Source organism: Podarcis liolepis (genome assembly GCF_965112155.1).
Source record: "Podarcis liolepis genome assembly, chromosome: 8".
NCBI lineage: Eukaryota > Metazoa > Chordata > Lepidosauria > Squamata > Lacertidae > Podarcis > Podarcis liolepis.
In genome coordinates, this window is record NC_139560.1 from 316,516 (window position 1) to 333,848 (window position 17,333).

The window sequence follows — 17,333 nt, forward strand, 5'->3', positions numbered from 1 at the left end:
AGCCCCAAGACCAGAGAGCCCAGGGCCCATTTCCAGGAACCTAATCCTGGAGGAGCCGAGATGCCAGAGGAGCCACTGGGGCTGCTGGAGAAAAAGTGTTTCCTGCCCCACAGCAGAGCAGGCCAAGAAGCTCCGCTGGTCTATTCGGATATCTGGCATTCGGTGCAGCCAGACTGGTGTGACCAACATTGGGCGGAGCACTGTTTGTGGGGGGCTTTCCTTCTGATGCTGCCAGCCCCCCTAGCTGCCCTGCCAGCCCTGCTCCCCCACAGGGTCAGATCTTGAGGGTGGGTGTTTCTGGGGAGCCCCAAAGTCACTGCCGTCCCCCACTTGCCTGTCACCATCTCCAGAAGCCGCTGCCCGTGCTCCAGTGCCCGTTCCAGGTCAGCCGTCTTGCACCGGATTTCCTCACAGAGCTCCTGGAGGGAGACAGAAGCAGGCGGAATTGGTGCAGAGAGACCCCCTCCTTCACATGGAAACTGCCCCCTCCAGCTGAGGCCAAGAGGCGACTGAAGCGGCTCTGCTGGTCCTGTGAGGTCTGGAGAGCCTCAGCCTCCTGGAGCACAAGTCCCTCCTGCCTTCCCCATGCCCACTGCAGTGGGGCACTTGGAAGGAGAGGGCTCAGGAACAGGGTGGGCATGAAGGGGGTGAGGAAGCCACTCTTCCAGGGGTCAAGAAGAAGAAGAAGAAGAAGAAGAAGAAGAAGAGTTTGGATTTGATATCCCGCCTTTCACTCCCCTTCAGGAGTCTCAAAGCGGCTCACATTCTCCTTTCCCTTCCTCCCCCACAACAAACACTCTGTGAGGTGAGTGGGGCTGAGAGACTTCAGAGAAGTGTGACTGGCCCAAGGTCACCCAGCAGCTGCATGTGGAGGAGCGGAGACGCGAACCCGGTTTCCCAGATTACGTGACTACCGCTCTTAACCACTACACCACACTGGGGTGGGGGGCTTCTGTCCTCACCACGCCTTCCTCCACCCACCTCCAGTTTACATCTTGCTGCTGCCCGGATCCTTGCAGAAATGCTTCTGTGTCTGTTTGCAAAAGGGGAGTTTGTGGGTCTCCTTGGGACCCTGTCACAGACGTGCACTCTGGGGGAACGCCAAACCCCACTGCTCTGACACAGACTGGCCTCCTTTTTGGATGATATAAATCTCCTCTCCAGATTCCTCATTGTGGCTGGGCTGTATAGACTCACCTTAAAACCTTGGTTACATGCAATGGCTTCTCTGTAATTTGTTTTTTGTATTGAATATGCTCTGTGTATGGTTTGTGTAAACAGCCTCGGCCCAGTATACCTGAAGGAGCGTCTCCACCCCCATCGTTCAGCCCGGACACGGAGGTCCAGCGCTGAGGGCCTTCTGGCGGTTCCCTCTTTGCAAGAAGCCAAGTTACAGGGAACCAGGCAGAGGGCCTTCTTGGTGGTGGTGCCTGCCCTGTGGAACACCCTCCCATCAGATGTCAAGGAAATAAACAACTGACTTTTAGAAGACATCTGAAGGCAGCCCTGTTTAGGGAAGTTTTTAAGGATTGATGTTTTATCACATTATTATTATTATTATTATTATTATTATTATTATTATTATTATTATTCTGTTGTGAGCCGCCGAGAGTGGCTGGGGAAACCCAGCCAGATGGGCAGGGTATAAATAAATAATTTTTATTTTTATTTTTAATTGTGGGTTTGTCTGTCCATAGCTTTATGGAAAATCAATAAAAAACCAATCAAGAAAAGACCCTGACTTGGGTCTCCTTCTCTCTTGAGGCTCCCAAGGCCACTTCCCCCTCCCAGGCCACCGTACCTGGACTTGCTGGAGGGCTCCCTGCGCCTGGCTGAGGCTCCCATTGGCTCTCCACAGCTCAGCCAGCTTCCTCTCTGTGGAGGCCAACCAGTCCTGGAAAACATCGACAGACTCCTGGAAGGTGTGGGCTGCAGGAAGGATCCGCTCCAGGGAGCTGTGCCTGTTGGAAGAGAGAAGAGGCAGGGTGGGAAGATGTTGACGGGAACAACCTCCAGCACCAGGCTCACGGGGCCCAGGAAGACACACAGCCCTGCGCAAAGGCTGCCTTTCGGCCACAGCAGGCAGCAAGGAGCCATGAGGACCAGCGCCATGAAAAGGCAGGTCCAGGGCTCGTGGCAAGCAGGCCTCCCCCTGCCCTTGTGGCCTGGCTGGTCTGACGGATTGAGCTGCCTCCTCCTTGTGCTTCTGGCACACAGAGACCAGAGCAGCTGAGGGAATGTGGCACAGAGAGAGGCAGTCTATTGGAGCCTCTTTGCAGGGAGAAAGGCAGCAGAAAGAGAGAAGGGAGCCAAATGCCAGGGCAGGATGGAACAGTGGTGTTCCAGGAAGGCTCCACGTGGGGAGGCAGAAGGTGCCAAGGACTTCTGAGACTTGGCTGAGGACAGGAAGGAAGAGCTCAGAGGTGAAGCTGCTTTGGATAAGAAGTTTAACTCCAGTCCGCTTCCCAGACAAAGTGGGAGGGGGGGCTGAGCACCAGGGGAGAGCCCTCCCTCACCTCTTTGCACAAGGAAGGGGCGCTAGGCTTTGACTTGCAGCAAACGGCCCCCAGAGCTGCCTCACCCCTTTGTTGTGCAATTTCACACCCACCCTCACCCACAAGGGGTGCATGGGCCCCACACCAGGCCCACAAGACTCTCACAAGAGAGCAAAACTGAGGGCATGTTTAGCCCTTAGCTGACCTCAGAAACCCCTCCTCTCCCAAAGTAGGACATCCTTCCTGAGCCTCCCCTCTGTGAAACTGGCTTAACAAGTATTGATAAGTTTCCAAGCAGAGGAGCAGATATCTTCGCTGAGTGAAGCAGGTCTGTGTCAGCGGATTCTGGAGTCAGTATTGGAAAACATGAACTCTGAGCAAGCTCTGATTTACATCTGCAACCCATTTTGTGATGTATCTGTGGCGTTTTTGGGGGTAGTCTTTCTGTAAAGGGGAGATGAATACTTTCTGAGGTTTTAAAAGATGCTACACACCTTTGCTTCTCAACTCCCTTGCATTTGGTTGGGGGGAGAGACTCTGTTTGCAAATGGACCAATAAAGAAAAACCAGCCTTGTGGATTTCCAGGAGAGGAAATGGCAGGTTGACCGTCTTTCTGCTGGCTCTCTGCTGCCAGAAGATAATTACGTGGTGATGGATGGTAATCAGGTTGAAGTTCTGGCTATCAGATCACTCTGGGATAAAGAGGGATTGAGGGAGTAACCGCAAATGCTCTGGTCAAGGCTGTTCTCTGATGTTGGTGTTTGGGGACTGAGATGGGGGCTACAATGAGTCAAGGTGAGTTGAGGAACCGACATTGTGTCCAAACGCCATGTAAGAACCCTTTATGGGCATAAGATCTGCATCCTCTCTTTGTAAAAAAAAAATGGGATCATCTGTTAATTTAGAGAAATTTCTCTGTCTGCTGATTCTAAAATTTGCAAGAGCTGCTTTCTGTCTTTAAGAAGGGAAAGAAAATGGGTCATTAAAGTGTCTAAAGCAGAGTGAAAAGCATGATTTATGGTTGGCAATAAAGATTAAACAAACAAGTCTTTTTCTTCTTCTTTCGAAAATGAATGTTGCTGGGAAACTAAAAGTAATTCAGCCATTATTTCCTCTGTGGGAAAATATTATTGTTGTGACTGTGATCTTAAGGCAAAAATTTTAAGCTAGAGTCGGGACTTATAAAGAGGCTGAGTTGTTAATAACATCAAACGCATCCAGTGTGGCAAAGATACCTTTGGATATCCCAGTGACTGTTGGTATTGTTCAATAGTTGATGGCCAAACAACTAAAAATGATCAAATCAGCATTTGATGAAAGGGAGAAAGAAATGAATCAGAGAGATATGAAGTGAAAAACGGAGAATACCTATGAAAAGCTGGCAGGACTGGATGATGTTGAAACAAAATTGGAGAAAGCAGATGGTGAAATGGAAATGACTTTGATACAAGGACTTGGGAGGAGAAGGGGAAGATAAAATGATCTGAATTTGGCATTGATGGAGCTCAGAAGGGGAAAAGCCTTCAGTCCTGGCTCTTCTTCAGTTCTAGCAGAAAGAAAGCATTCTGAATACAACTTGGAGTGAATTCAGAGAATGATGCTACTGAATTAATAGTTCTCTCTCTGGAAAAAGCATAAGAAGAAAGGTAAATGGAAAATCCTAGAGGAAAAGAATGCTATGGTAAACACAACAGGAAATGGAAATTGAGTATACTGAACTGGGTGTGAATTTAAGGATATGTAACAAGAAAAGAATTATGGAATATTATTTCAATATCAATTCAGTTCAAAATCCTTTATTAGGCATAGTACACCACATATTAGCACACAAACACCATATATAAACTGTATAAAATACGGGCTCAGCGAACACAATTTATCTCAGTCCTATTCTTAACTCCACGAAATAAATCGATGTACATAGATAATATAATACAACACAGCAACATCACCCACCATTAAAAACCACTAAGTCTCTTTATCATGGCCCATTCTTTCTTCATGGACAGCACTTAAAAATTCAGCCGCTATTAAAGTAGTTTGATCATCGCTGTCCGCCAGCAGGTCCTGAACAGTTGGTTGTGTAAAAATCTGTCTATTAAATTTTAGGGCCTCAAATACTTGTTTTCTGGCATAACTGCCAAAAATTATTTCAATATGTGATCCCAGTGGAGAGGCTTTATCATGGGCAAGGATGGAATAATTTACTATTAATATGGAGGTTTGTTGGTGGGAATTATTGGAGGTAAAGTTGATATTTAAAGAAAAAACATAAGTTGATATTTACTACTACTAACAATAATTTGGGAATCCCTCTTGGACTTTTTGGGGGAAAAGGAAATGAATCATTTAAAAAAAAACTTGGACCTCAAAGAAATATTGTTTAACAGAATGTTGTAATTACAGATAGGTAGCCGTGTTGGTCTGCCATAGTCAAAATAAAAAAATTCCTTCCAGTAGCACCTTAAAGACCAACTAAGTTAGTTCTTGGTATGAGCTTTCGTGTGCATGCACTAAGAACTAACTTAGTTGGTCTTTAAGGTGCTACTGGAAGGATTTTTTTTATTTTGAGAATGTTGTAATGTTATTTAATTTTATGTAACCAGCAGATGGAAAATTGGAACTCCTTTTTATCTTTCTTTTTTGCTTTCTCTTTTTCCCTTTCCCTTTCCTTCTTCCGGCTTCCTTCTCTTTCTCTCCCCCCCCCCCCAATAGCTGTTTTTGTTTCTGGTTTTAAAAATTTGCATTAGTTTTCTATACAGTATCTTTCTGTATAATGAAAAGCATTAATAAAAACCTGAATACAAAAAAGAAAAGCCAGCCTTGATTTCTACTATGTGGCCTTGCCTCTGTTTTTGTTCATTTCTCTGACCGACAAGGTGATGTTGTGAGTGAGGGGAGAATTGCACCAATGCCCCCCCCCCTTGTATAACACCTTGGGTTGCCCCTGCTTTGCCCTTTCACACTGCCCTCCCCATCAGACCCGGAACTGCTTTCCTGAATGCCTCTCTCCCTTCCTTCAAATCTCTTCTCCAAACCCACATTTTCTAGGGTGCCTTTGGCACAACCCCTGAGCCCCCACCAAGGGCCCCTCCCCCTCTAGGGACTCACCTGGCTTCTGCCCCCTGGATTAGCGTCTGCCACTTCTCCTGGAGGTTGGCAAGGCCTCCGTCCCTTCCGTGCCCGTCTGTGGTGCCAGGGGGCTCAGAGGGTGCCCGTCTCTCCCGCAGGAGGCCCTCCACATGGGGCCTGCGCTCGTCCAGAAGGCGCCTCAGAAGCTGTTTGGGGTCAGAGAAGGCAGAGGGTGATGCCAAGCTCCCCTCAAGGACACGCTCCAAGGGGGAGGACAACCGAGTCTGGCACCGCCTTGGGTGCAGCAACACCCAGCGCAGCTCCCTGGCCAAAGAAGCTGGCCTGCTCCACTCCGGGGGCCAGGAGGAACTTTTTCATTTCATAAGAACCCGCATCAGTCCAAAGAAGACCCATCAAGCCAATGTTGCTTGGTTTCCATCAGCCTGGTATTTAGGGGAAGACTGCCTCTGAACGGGAAGTTCCACCTGGCTTCCATGGGAAAGGCTGGTTTTGAGAAGAGATTCAGGGGCACCAGGGTGGTCTCTTTGGGGAAGAGGTTCTTGGCATCAGGAGCAGCGAGGGATGAAAGGCAGCAAGTGGGACGGAGAGACGTTTCTCTCGCTCTTGTGTAATACTTGACCTCAAGGGGGTCACCCAGTGCAGCTGAATAGTGGGGAATTCAGGACAGACAAAAGAAAGTCCTCCTTCACCCTCCGCACAGTCACATGACCGAATCTGCTCCTTCAAGGTCCAGTGATGACCAGCAACTCCGGAGGGCATGAGGGGGCCTCAGGGGCTGACCCCGTGTCCCTTCTGGCATCCCGCTGCGGAGAACAGGCTTCCCCCAACACTTACTTAATTCTGTCAATTATTTTGTGGCACAGCCCTTGTGCTTTACAGTTAGCTCTTCCAACACTTTTAAGTAATAACTAATTATTAAACTGTACATTCTAACCTCTCCAGTTTTATCACATAAGAAAAGTAGACCCCTCTCTCTGAGCTTTGCTTCTTGCAGTGAGAATGCAGAGGGCAAGAGGGGTGCAGAGCCCCCCAGAAGACTTTGCCCGTGGGACCCCCTCCTCCTCTTTACAAGGCAGGCAGCAGCAGACCCCAAACTGGGCACAGGGACTGGGCAGCTCAGAGGCTGGTAATCCCATGCTGCCAAGTGTGGCTGCTCCCAAGATGGCCAAGTCAGATGTGGGAAGGTGATGCCTATCTCTCTGGAAGTGCCCAGGGGGCGGAGAGAGACTGCCAGGCCAGCCATGCCCCCTCCTCCCCAAACGCAGGGGAACAAGCTTCTACTTGCGCTGTTCATTGAAAAGAGAGAGCCAAAGGCTCCTCTGGGGTGGGGTTTGCTTTCTATTCTCTTTCCACAGCCCCAGAGGAAACGCTGAGGCCAACTTACAAAAGTGCCCTGCTTTTCACAGAGTCATAGAAATGTGATGTAGGAAGCCCCCCCCCCCAAGGGTCCTCTATGCCAACCCCCAGCAATGCAGGGATCTTGGCTAAAATGGTTACACCAATGCCACCATAGCCACGACCCCCACCTTCACGCCCATAAAGGCATCTAGAGGCATCTAATCCACAAAGCACCACATCACATACACCACCCCAAAAAGAATGCAGGGAACCCCCTAATAAACATCACACCTTGCAGAAATGTCGGATTTAAGGGGTCAAACTGACATAACCCCCAATGTCAAAATCGGTGCACCACAGCGCCCCCTCATGGCCAGGCTTGGGAAAGAGCAGGCAATATCACTTGTTTTATGAGTGGGGCTGTCGGTTGGCAAATGTAACAACTTGCACAGCAGCAGCATCAACTGACCCTGTTTTGCTAAGAAAATGAAATGCAGTGTAAAAAGATTTGTAAGTGATTCATTCTGTTAAATAAACTTGCTAAATCGCACACTGCTGCCATAATCCCCGGAGAGTGAGATGGTTTAGGCAGGGACTCCACCCAGGAAGTGTCAAACAGAGTTTCTCCAAGACAATAACTGTCTCAGTCACAGAAACTGATAAGATCCCTTGTGATGTTTGCCAGGCTGCCTGGTGAATAGAAGGTGTCCCTTCTGCCAGTCTCCCAAACTGCCACCGGATTGGAACTTGCCAAAACTGAAATATCAAGGCCAAATGTAAATTCTCACGCAGAATGTATGAGACCAGCAATTCACAAAACGCCTCGGTGGACATGGTGTAATTTTGACCTGTTTGACCAGTTGTAACTCCTCCTAATTTTGTGATGCACCTTTGATGTTTTGTCCATGATCCACTGGCATCTCAGGGGTGGGGTTTCTCACTGCTGGGTGGGAAATTACAGAACACCCTGGGGGGGGGGGTTCCTCCTTTCCTGTGTGTTGACTCTCTGTCCCGACAAATAACCTATCAAAGGCACAAGACCTGCTTTGCTTTTTGCCTGCTTCTCTTCTCTCTCTTTTTCGTGCACTGACAGGGGAACCGAACATCCAGCAAAGCCCAGGGTTTCCCTGGGGTTTCACAGCAGAATCAGAGCAAGTGGCAAGCAGGTTTTCTGCATGTTGCCGTTTGCTCCGATTCAGGGGTTAAACGTGAATTTTCCTGGGGGAAACGGCGGGACCAAAAAACAACAACAAGAACAAAAACCCAACAACCCTCAGACCCGGGAGTGGAAAGCTCAGACCTGAGCCTGGAAAGTGTGGAATCGAGGCAAGTGTGGATAAGCCTTCTCTCTTCTCCACTTCAGGCTGAATTGTGCCCAACTCCCTCCCTCCCTCCCTCCCTCCCTCCCTCCTCATGATTCTTCATTTTGAAATAAAAAAATTAAGGTCTTACGTATATAATAAAGGTTCATAAATGTGCCAAGCAAAAACGTACATAAATATATAAACCACATGTCTGGGGCAGTGCAGAGGAGCAGACATGAAGCCATTTTGACTCCCAAACTGACCAGGTGTTTTCTCTGCAAAGTCAAATGGAAAAGCCTCTCCATTGTCTTTTCCTTCACAAATCCTGTCTTAAGGGTGTGAATAGGGTGAGCCTGTGACCTGGCTCAGGAACTAAGTATTTATCATTACAAAAGACTGGCCAGGCTCCCCAGGGTATCCAGTCAAGTAAGCATTAACAGGTAACCTGCCAGACAGGAGGTAAACAACTCAGATTTCTGGTAAACAACGCACTCAGATTTCTGCTGTAGACCACCCCTTTCTGTGATGTAGGTATGATGGTTCTGGGGGTGGTCTTGGACTCCAAAGCGGGCAATTTAAAATGTCAATATACCTGGGTTCTGGGTCCTCCTTCTCCTGCGTGTGAAGGGGGCACCCTGTTGCAACAGTTCAATAAAGATCAGGCTTACTAGCTGCTTTGCTTCTCAATATTCTCTGGTTGGCCTCTGTTATTTTCTCCTACCAATAGGGAACCTACATAAGGACTCTATAAGGGCTCTTGTGTCCCCCATAAGGGAATAAGGGCAGATTTTCATTTATTACAGTTTCCAGGCCCTTTATCATCATGGGAACCCTCCTCTGCCCCCCAAGGCCTGGCACCCCACAGTGTGTGGCGACACCCCCACCCCCACGCTGCCTGCGCAAGCTCACCTTCTGCTCCTGCAGCTGCGCCTTCACCACTTTGGCTTCGGAGGAAGGGGGCTTCTGGTTGGCCATGAGCTCCTCCATGTCGCTGACCCAAGAGAGAAGCTTCCTCAGAGTCAGCTGGGCCTGCTCTGCGCCCCACACCTCTCCTAGGAAGGCTGCAGCTGCCTGGGGGGGGAGGGAAGGAGGGAGAGCTCAGAGTGAGGCCAGCAGCCCCAGTCCCACAGCAAAAGCCTCCTGGCACCTGGCGGGAGCAAGCATGGAGGTGGGGAGGCAGACTTGCATGACCCCAGCCCCACCTCCTCCTCCTCCAGCCCCCTACCCTGCCCTAGAGCATGACTGAGCAGGCCCTTACCTTGCTGCTGGGGCTGCTCCACGGCTCCAGGGGGTCCCCCTGGCCGGCAGGCCAGCTCTGGCTGTTCTGGAGCTGCGGGAGAAAAGCAGGCACAGGGCAGAGGCTTTGCACCCTCAGACTCAGGAGGGAGGGAGGGAGGGAGGGGGCTGCAGCACACACACACACACACACACACACAGAGGAGCAGGAGGCTCAGGCCAGCACTTCCAGGAGGGCTCAGCTTCAGGGCACCAGCACGTTGGCATGGGGGGTCTCTCCCTCCACAGAACGGCCTTGGCTGCCTGGCTCAGAGGGTGGCCTTCTGGATACACAGGGAAGGAGACGTGCGTGGCGCCTGGGGTGGCTCTGCATGCGGAGGTGGATCCAGCCGCCTTCCTGCTGATACAACAGACCGTCTCCCAGAGCCCCCCCCCCCCCGCCCAATGCTGCCCCCAGGCCAGGCACCCCAGGCAGCTTCTGACAACCTGAGCCTCCTCACCAAGAGATTGGGAAATGGCCCCAAAGTGCGTGCGCCTGGGAGGGGTGTGGGGCAGAAGAACAGGGTGGGCAGCACTGACGCTGCCATCAGCTGGCCTCACCGCAGGCACCAACCTATTGGGCAGCAGAGCGACCAGCTCCAACTTACCCCCACGCTGAGCCGCTCATTTTCCTCACTGGTAAAAAAACAGCTGTAGAGACATGATCTTATCTCTGTTATCCACAAAACCACCTTGTAAGGCGGACCAGCCTCATTCTATGAACGTAAGAACCAAAGTGGAATCTGCAGGATCAGGCCCCATCTAGCCCAGCATCCTGTTCTTGCAGTGGCCAACCAGATGCCCCAATGGGAAGCCAGCTAGTGGGATCTGAGTGCGAGAGACCTCTCCCCTCCTGCAGTCTCCAGCAACAGGGATTCGGTAGCACTGGCGCCTCTCTGTGTGTCACAGGTGCCCCCCCCCATTCCTCCCGGGGCCAAAGTGGGATCCGGACTAGGGGCCTCCCAGTTTCCATCCCACTTTCCCAGCCCCCCCCCCAGTGCCAAGACGTGGAGCAGCAAAGGGAGTGAAAGAAACGCATGTGTACGTGGGGAGGAATGGGGGCGTCCTGGGCTCCCCCTGCCCCGTCTATTAACCTCTGGCAGGGCTCCTCCTGCGCACTCCGTGAGCACCTTGACCCGCCTGGTGACGGTGGGCTCTTTGCTCCGGTCGCCCCCGGGGTACTCGGTCACCTCCACGATCTCAGTCACAACGGTCTCGGTCACCTCCGTCACCTCCGTCACCTCGGTGGTGGTGAGGGGCTTCCAGGCCCAGCCGCTCCCGTGCGCCAGCCCCCGGGGGGGACTCCAGGCAGCCCCCGCCACCGCCGCTGCCGCCTCCAGCTGGGCCTTGAGGGGGTTGCTGCAGCTGAGGGCGCCCCCGTTCTGCACCTTGACGTCCATGTTGTTCTGCTTGGGGAGGGGGCTGCCCTGCTGGCTCTTGCTGGGCCCCCCCAGCGTCGCCACGCTCCAGCCATTCTCGATCACCCGGGGGCTGAGTGGAGGCTTCTCCGGGGGGCCCCCGTGGCCCCCTGCGTTGTTCCTCCTGGAGGGGCGCCCGGACGCCAGGCCCAGGTCCTTGAGGTAGGAGTCCTTCAGGAAGTCGTCCGGCTTCTGGTTTTTCTCCCCCAGGCAGCTGGGTCTGCCCCCCGCGTTGCCCATGGCTGGCGGCTGAGGAGACCTGAGTGCTCAGAGCCCTGCCTGAAACAGAGGAGGAGGAGGAGGAGCAGGAGTAGGAGAAGCCACCTTGCCTGCCCGCGAGCGAGTGGGAGGCCCAGGATGGCACCCACAGCAGGCCCCATGCCCATCATTGGGGGTTCCTTTTTCAGTCCACAGAGCCACCCAGAAAGTCTTCCAGAATCTTCTTTCTCAGTGCTGCTCAATCTGTTGGTGAATTCCCATAAGCCCCTCACTCACTCCAGTTCTCCTTCAAGAATTAACATTACAACTTACCCAACTACAGGTCTAAGGAAATTAAAGAAAAACTATGAGGTTCATTCCTCCTCTCTGCTCTCCAGCCATCTGGGCAGAGTAATGGCCAGACATCATCTCTTTCACAGCCTGTCTAATAAAGTAGCCCGTTGCTAAGGAAACTCTGTTGCTAGGGGGGAAAGTTGTTGCTATGGGCAAAAGTAGGCAAGCATCATTTCAAGCCTATTTTTGGACCCCCTGAAGAAAGACCCAGGCCAGAAGTCCAAGCCCAGCAGGACCTCTGATGCCGAACGGAAGGGGGGACCATAGCCAGACCTCTCCCATAGGATCAAATCCCACCAGAGGATTTTGGAAATACTTGCTTCAAACATTGTCGGGGTTGGACTAGAGGACCCTTTGGGTCCCCTTCCAACTCTTCAGTTCTGTGCTTCCACTACATTTACACCCGAACTTTCCTCCAAAGGAGCCCAGGGCGTCAAACGTGCAAATGCTGCAATACCACAAACAGAAACCGCCTCCCTAATCTCTGGGAACCAGGAAACACTTGACGGGATTAAGCGCTTATGTATTAAGCCCAGCCAGAAATGAAGCCCAGCGTTTAGGAGGAGCCCAGAAGGTGTCAGCCACCCCTGGACTTGCTGGGGAAGAGGAACGTGGTTCTTGCCCTCACGGAAGGGGGCTTCCACCTGGTGAGGGTCTCACGGAAGGGGGCTTCCACCCAGGGGGGCTGCACCCATCCTGCCTGCAGCCCTGCCCTCCTGGCTCAAGGGAGGCTTGGCCTCTGGGGTGCCAAAGAGAATAAAAGCCACAGGCTGGGAGGCAGAGCCCGAAGGGTGTTTGCCCAAAGCACCCAAGGGTGACTGGGGCTGAAACTCAGTCGCTCAGATGGCCTGGGGTGGCAGGGAAGGAAGCTGGCGATGGAGGAGCTGCTCCAGGCAGCCGAGCCCTTAGGGGGCCGCTCAGCATCACCTCTGTGGCACAGACCTCCCCAGAGCCAGGGCTCCATCCCAATGCAAATGAGGGGGAAGCCAGCGAGACAGACGGACCAGCAGCTGCTGCTAACGGCCACCTCCTTGCCGGGACCCTGCACTTAAACCTGGGCAAGCTGGAGCCCAGCGGAAGGAGAAGCCATCTGTCTGCAGAGCCCCCCTGACAAAAGCCTCTAGAGGGGGGCGGTCCAGGGACAAGCAGGGCGTCCGGGGAGACATCCATCAAGCGGCCCCAGACAGGTGGCTGCCCACAGCCCACCCATCACCCCCCGCCTGACAAGGCCATGCTGGCCAGGAGGAGAGAGCGTCCTTGGCAGAGGCGCCACCTGGGGCCACCAGTCCCACCCACCCACCCACCGGCCACCTGCCATTGGAGGAGTCTCAGAATGATGGCAGAGCAGCCCCCCCCCCGGCCATGCCACTGACGGGACCCCCTCTACCTGCTTCCTCCACTGGAGTAAAGGGGAGCAGAGTTGTGGGGGCTGGGAGGGACAAGGGGCAGGAGGGGGAGCCCACAGCTTCGCTCCCCCAACCCTGCTCTTCTGCTGAGCGCACCCGCCAGGTGCCACCAGCTCCTCTGCCCTCCACCTCAAAAACCCTGCTTCCATTTGGCCTCTTTCTGGTCTGGGCCCCAACTTTCCTGTCGGTGGGGCAAGAAGGGATGAGTGACAGGCCCTCAGGCTGCCCCGCGGGGCTGGCATGGTTACCTTCATGGCGTGGCACAGAAGCTCCCTGCAACGCTGGCGGCAGGTCTGCCACGCGGTCGGTGGCGGGCCAAGGGCACGGCGGCTGCCTCCGCTTCTGCCTTCAGGGGCTCCTCGGCCGCTGCCCCGAGAGCGGACGGAGAGGAGCCGTCGGAAGCCCCCGGCGGTGGAGGGACTTGGGCTGAGGTTCCATGGGGAGAGGAGGGCCGGTGCTGCCGGTGTGTCTGGCCCAGGGTCCGGTGTGTCGTGCAGGGAGGAGGCCTTCTCTGGAGCAGCGTGGCGGTCGCCCGGCGGCAGCGTGGAGCCCCCTTTGCCCCCTCTCCCAGGGCTCTCCTGGTAGCTGTCAGTCCAGGCCGGAGAAGAAGGATGGATGGAGGGATTGCAGGATGGATGGGGGGGGGGGGAGGCCCTCCCAAGGAGGAGGGAGAAGAAGGCACCTCCCAGGAAGCCCCGTGGATCTGGGCCCAGAAGAGCCCCACCAGCAGAGGCAGACTGCCCTGGGGAAATGGAGGCGAGCCCCTCTGGCTGCCTGGCTGCGCAGAGACCCTCCCTCGCTGCCCCCCACCCTCTGCCCCGCTGACCCCCTCAGCACACTCAGGCTAATACAATAAGCCCTCTCGCATTAACTCTTTGCTCGCTGCAAGACAATCGCCGTTACTGGGGAAACGCAACAGGGCTCCCAACTATCCCGGAGCCGGTGGGGGAGGGGGCAGGCGCCTTTGCCACGGAGGAGGAGGAGGAGGAGGAGGAGGAGAGAGGAGCTTTTCCCAGAGGAACAGCCCCCCCACCAGCAGGACCCCCCCCCCCTCACTCGGGTCCAGCCAGTGTCGCCATCGCAGCCCCAAGAGCCTGGGGGGATGCTCAGGGGCCCTGGGCAGCTGGTCCTCTGGGGGGCCGGCCTGGGACCCCTCCTGGCTTGTGGGCCTGAGGCTTGATGCTTAACTCAAGGGCAAGTCGGCAAAGTTGGGGGAAGAGAAAGAAGGAAGCCCCTCCGTCCTCCAAAATGAGCCCCCTACACCTCAGTGGGCTGACTCTGGAGCCCACAAGTGAAAGAGAAACTCTGTGTGAACAGAAGGGGGGGGTCAAACCCTCTGGAGAGCAGGAGGAAAGGGAGAGGTTCCTTCCGAGCTGGGGGGGGGGTGTAGCACTGATCTCCCCCGCGGTGCAGGTGGCACAAAGCTCTGCTTCTGCCCTGGCTGCCAATGCCCCCCCCCCAGCTTGGAACCCACTTTGGGGTGGAGGGAAGCCCCACTTTCCCCTTCCTGGTTGCCCCCCAGAGCCACAGGGAGGGAGGGTGGGTGTAACCGGGACTGGCATCCTCACCTGGCATGCATGGGTGGGCAGCTGCCAGGCTCCTAGCGCTCTCATGGGGCCCACAGCTGGCACCTGCCCTGGGCCAGCTTCCCGTGTCCTCTGTGGCACAGGGGCGGCTGGCATTCCCATTCCCCACAAGGCTCTTGAGTGCCACTACTTTTGTGTGGGAAATTGAGATGGCAGGACTGCTGCCCGCTCTGCCAGCTTCTCCAAGGGCTGTGCCATGGCTGCTGCTGCTGCTGCCCACCTCCACCAGAGTCTGCCAGGGCCATTGCAGCAGGGAGGCCCACTGGCGGGCATGATGCCCCTTGGCCACCCACGGAAGGGGCTGCGTGTGGTGCCCAGAGCCAGGCTAAGCTGAGGAGCAGGGATGCTGCTCCAAAGGAGCATCGTTGGGTCTTGGGGGTCTCTCTGCACAGCCTCTCAGGCGCCCATGGCACAAGTCCCATCGTGCCCAGAGGGCAAAGAACCAGCGCACACTTTCAAGGAAACGGGTCGCCCTGCAAAGCAACGACCAGGCTGACGGGCCCTGGTTCTGTCTCTCTCCACACTGCCCCCCTCCACATGCTTGGTCTGGAATCCCCCCTCCCACCACAATCAATAAATCAGTAAAATGCCCCAAACTGCAGCCTCATTCGAGACTCCGCCAGACCTTTTAAAAACTGGTCCGGAGCCCCCCCCCCCCAGGCTGACCTGGTGCCCCCTTGTGGCGCATCTGGGGTGATTTGAGCTCAGGAGGGCAACCTCTGTGTCCTGGGATGGTGTGGCTTCTGCTGCACGGCAGGGCAAGAGCGCCCCCTCCAGGCGGCAACGAGGAGAAGCAGCACAGCGCGACTCACAGCGCGGAAGGTCCGTTTAAGCCATGAAATGCTGCAAAATGCCCTTGCAAAAAGACAGCCGCCTGGAGGGGCCACAGCAGCAACTGCAAAGGAGCTCAGTGCTGGGGGAACCCAGCCAGGTGGGAGGGGTACAAATAACAGATGATGGTGACGATGATGATGATGATGTCCTGGAACTCTGTGCAGCTCAGAGGACTGATTCTGATCAAGGTAACATCTTCCAAGGACACCTCCCCCCCCCCCGGAAGAAAGGGCCTCTTGCTAGCCCTGCAGATAAAACCACAAGACAGGAGCAGCCCCCCTCCCAAAAAGCAACGGTGCTCAAAGTGCCCACAGAGCAGCAGAGAGGAGTCAGTCTAGTGGTGGCTGGGGAACCCTGTCAGATGGGTGGAGTACAAGTAATAGAGGAGGAGGAGGAGGAGGAGGAGGAGGAGGAGTAACAACAGACTCCTTCCTTGGAGGTTTTAAGGCAGGTGTTGGCTGGCCCCCTGTCCTGGATGCTTGAGCGGAGATCCCTGCCTTGCAGGGGCTGGGTGACCCTCAGGGTCCCTTCCAACTCTATGATTCTATGATATTATTATCATAAAGGCCCTGCCTCTGAGTGCGTGCAGAGTGCATGGCCCTGCGTGGTTCAGCTGGTGAGAGCCTGGGGCTGAGAATGCCATACTTGCCATTTCGATCCCCAGAGGGACAGCTGCGTATTCCTGCCTGGACTAGGTGAGCCTCAGCTCTGTGTGGTTCTATGATTCTCTGGGGGTGCTGTGGGATGAGCTGAGGGTGGCCCTGCTCTCCCTGCTTGGTCACACACACACCCGCCAGCCGGACCCCTCCCCTCTGGCAGAGAGGAGCCCCCAGCCCAGCCCCTCTGGCCGCAGCCTGGCGCAGCCTCAGATCCTGGGAGCCGGGCGGTGGGCTCTCTCCGAGCCCCCCTTTGTCCGGCATGAATGAGCCTTTCAGTTTGTGCCGTCAGGGGAGCGGAGGGAGCCCATGTGCCCAGCAGGAGCAGAACAAAAGGCAGCGGGGGGGGGGGGACCCTTTCAGCAGCCTGGCAGCGGCTCAAGACGGAGGGCTTGGGGGGTGCGCACGCATGTGCACCGCCACACACACCCGTTAACCCCTTGTACGCTGCGCTGCTGCCCACACGGGGATACAAACGGGGAGGCCAAAGGAAGGGGGAGGCACCTCCTGGCCCCCCCAAGTTGCCTGTACGTTGCTGAGGCCTCTTTTCAAGGCCGGGGTGAGCCAGGCTGTGTAAGGAAGGGCCTACAAGCGCCAGAGGGCATCATGTGCCACACACCAAGTGGAAACACAGGCCAGCTCACAGAGCCAACCCCAGAACGACATGAGCGCCACTCAATAAAACACTGGGGGCATGATGTGACACAGGGGCAGCTTCTACCCCTGCCCCAAAAATCCTACACTTGCCATCCTCAGACACCTTGAGTTGCACAGGGATGTGGGCCACCAGGGCTGTGCCCTCCACAGCTGGCACTTTCACCATGTGGGGCAGGACGAGGTGAGTCAGCCGTGAGCCAGCTCATTCCTGGCTTCAAAATGCACTCTGTCCTTGCAGAAGGCAGGGGGGGCACCCAGTGGGGGGAGCGCTCAGCGAGGAGATTCAGCATCTGGTTGGTCCCTGTGAGAACAGGAGGCTGGACTAGGGGGGCCCCTGGCCGGATCCTGCAGGCTCTTCTTACGAATGTGAAACTTAAGTGCTGGTGGTTCAGGTTTCCCAAATTCCCTTCTTTCCATGCAAGCTGGTATCTTGCCAAGAATGCAGAAGAGCAGGACTCTTTTGCAAGGTACATAGCTGTGATCGGACGTCCTATGCACTTTTAAAATGGAGGGGGCTGGGGGGGCGGTTATTGAGTTGTTGTTTTTATTTTGATTATGTAGTTTGTGGTTTTGTATTTTGATTTTTATTCTGTGAACCGCCCTGAGACCTCCAGGTATAGGGAGGTCTATAAATTCTAATAATAATAATAATAATAATAATAATAATAATAATAATAATAATAATAATAATAATATGATCTCGCAAGCTCAGCTCCTT

General features: G+C 54.5%; 1 protein-coding gene across 1 annotated transcript; it reads right to left on the reverse strand.

The window, feature by feature from the left end:
* Window positions 1-140: 140 nt before the first annotated feature.
* On the reverse strand, window positions 141-15,705 carry LOC310713833 (uncharacterized protein; the record flags this gene model as incomplete). The annotated part of the gene is made up of 8 exons (XM_083518398.1): window positions 13,131-15,705; window positions 10,601-11,203; window positions 9,490-9,561; window positions 9,141-9,302; window positions 5,608-5,774; window positions 1,802-1,961; window positions 318-419; window positions 141-173 (listed from the first exon to the last, which is right to left on the reverse strand). The coding sequence occupies exons 2-8, from the start codon at window positions 11,162-11,164 to the stop codon at window positions 141-143; spliced, it is 1,260 nt and encodes a 419-aa protein (XP_083374524.1). The 5' UTR covers window positions 11,165-11,203; window positions 13,131-15,705.
* Between the last annotated feature and the right edge of the window lie 1,628 nt (window positions 15,706-17,333).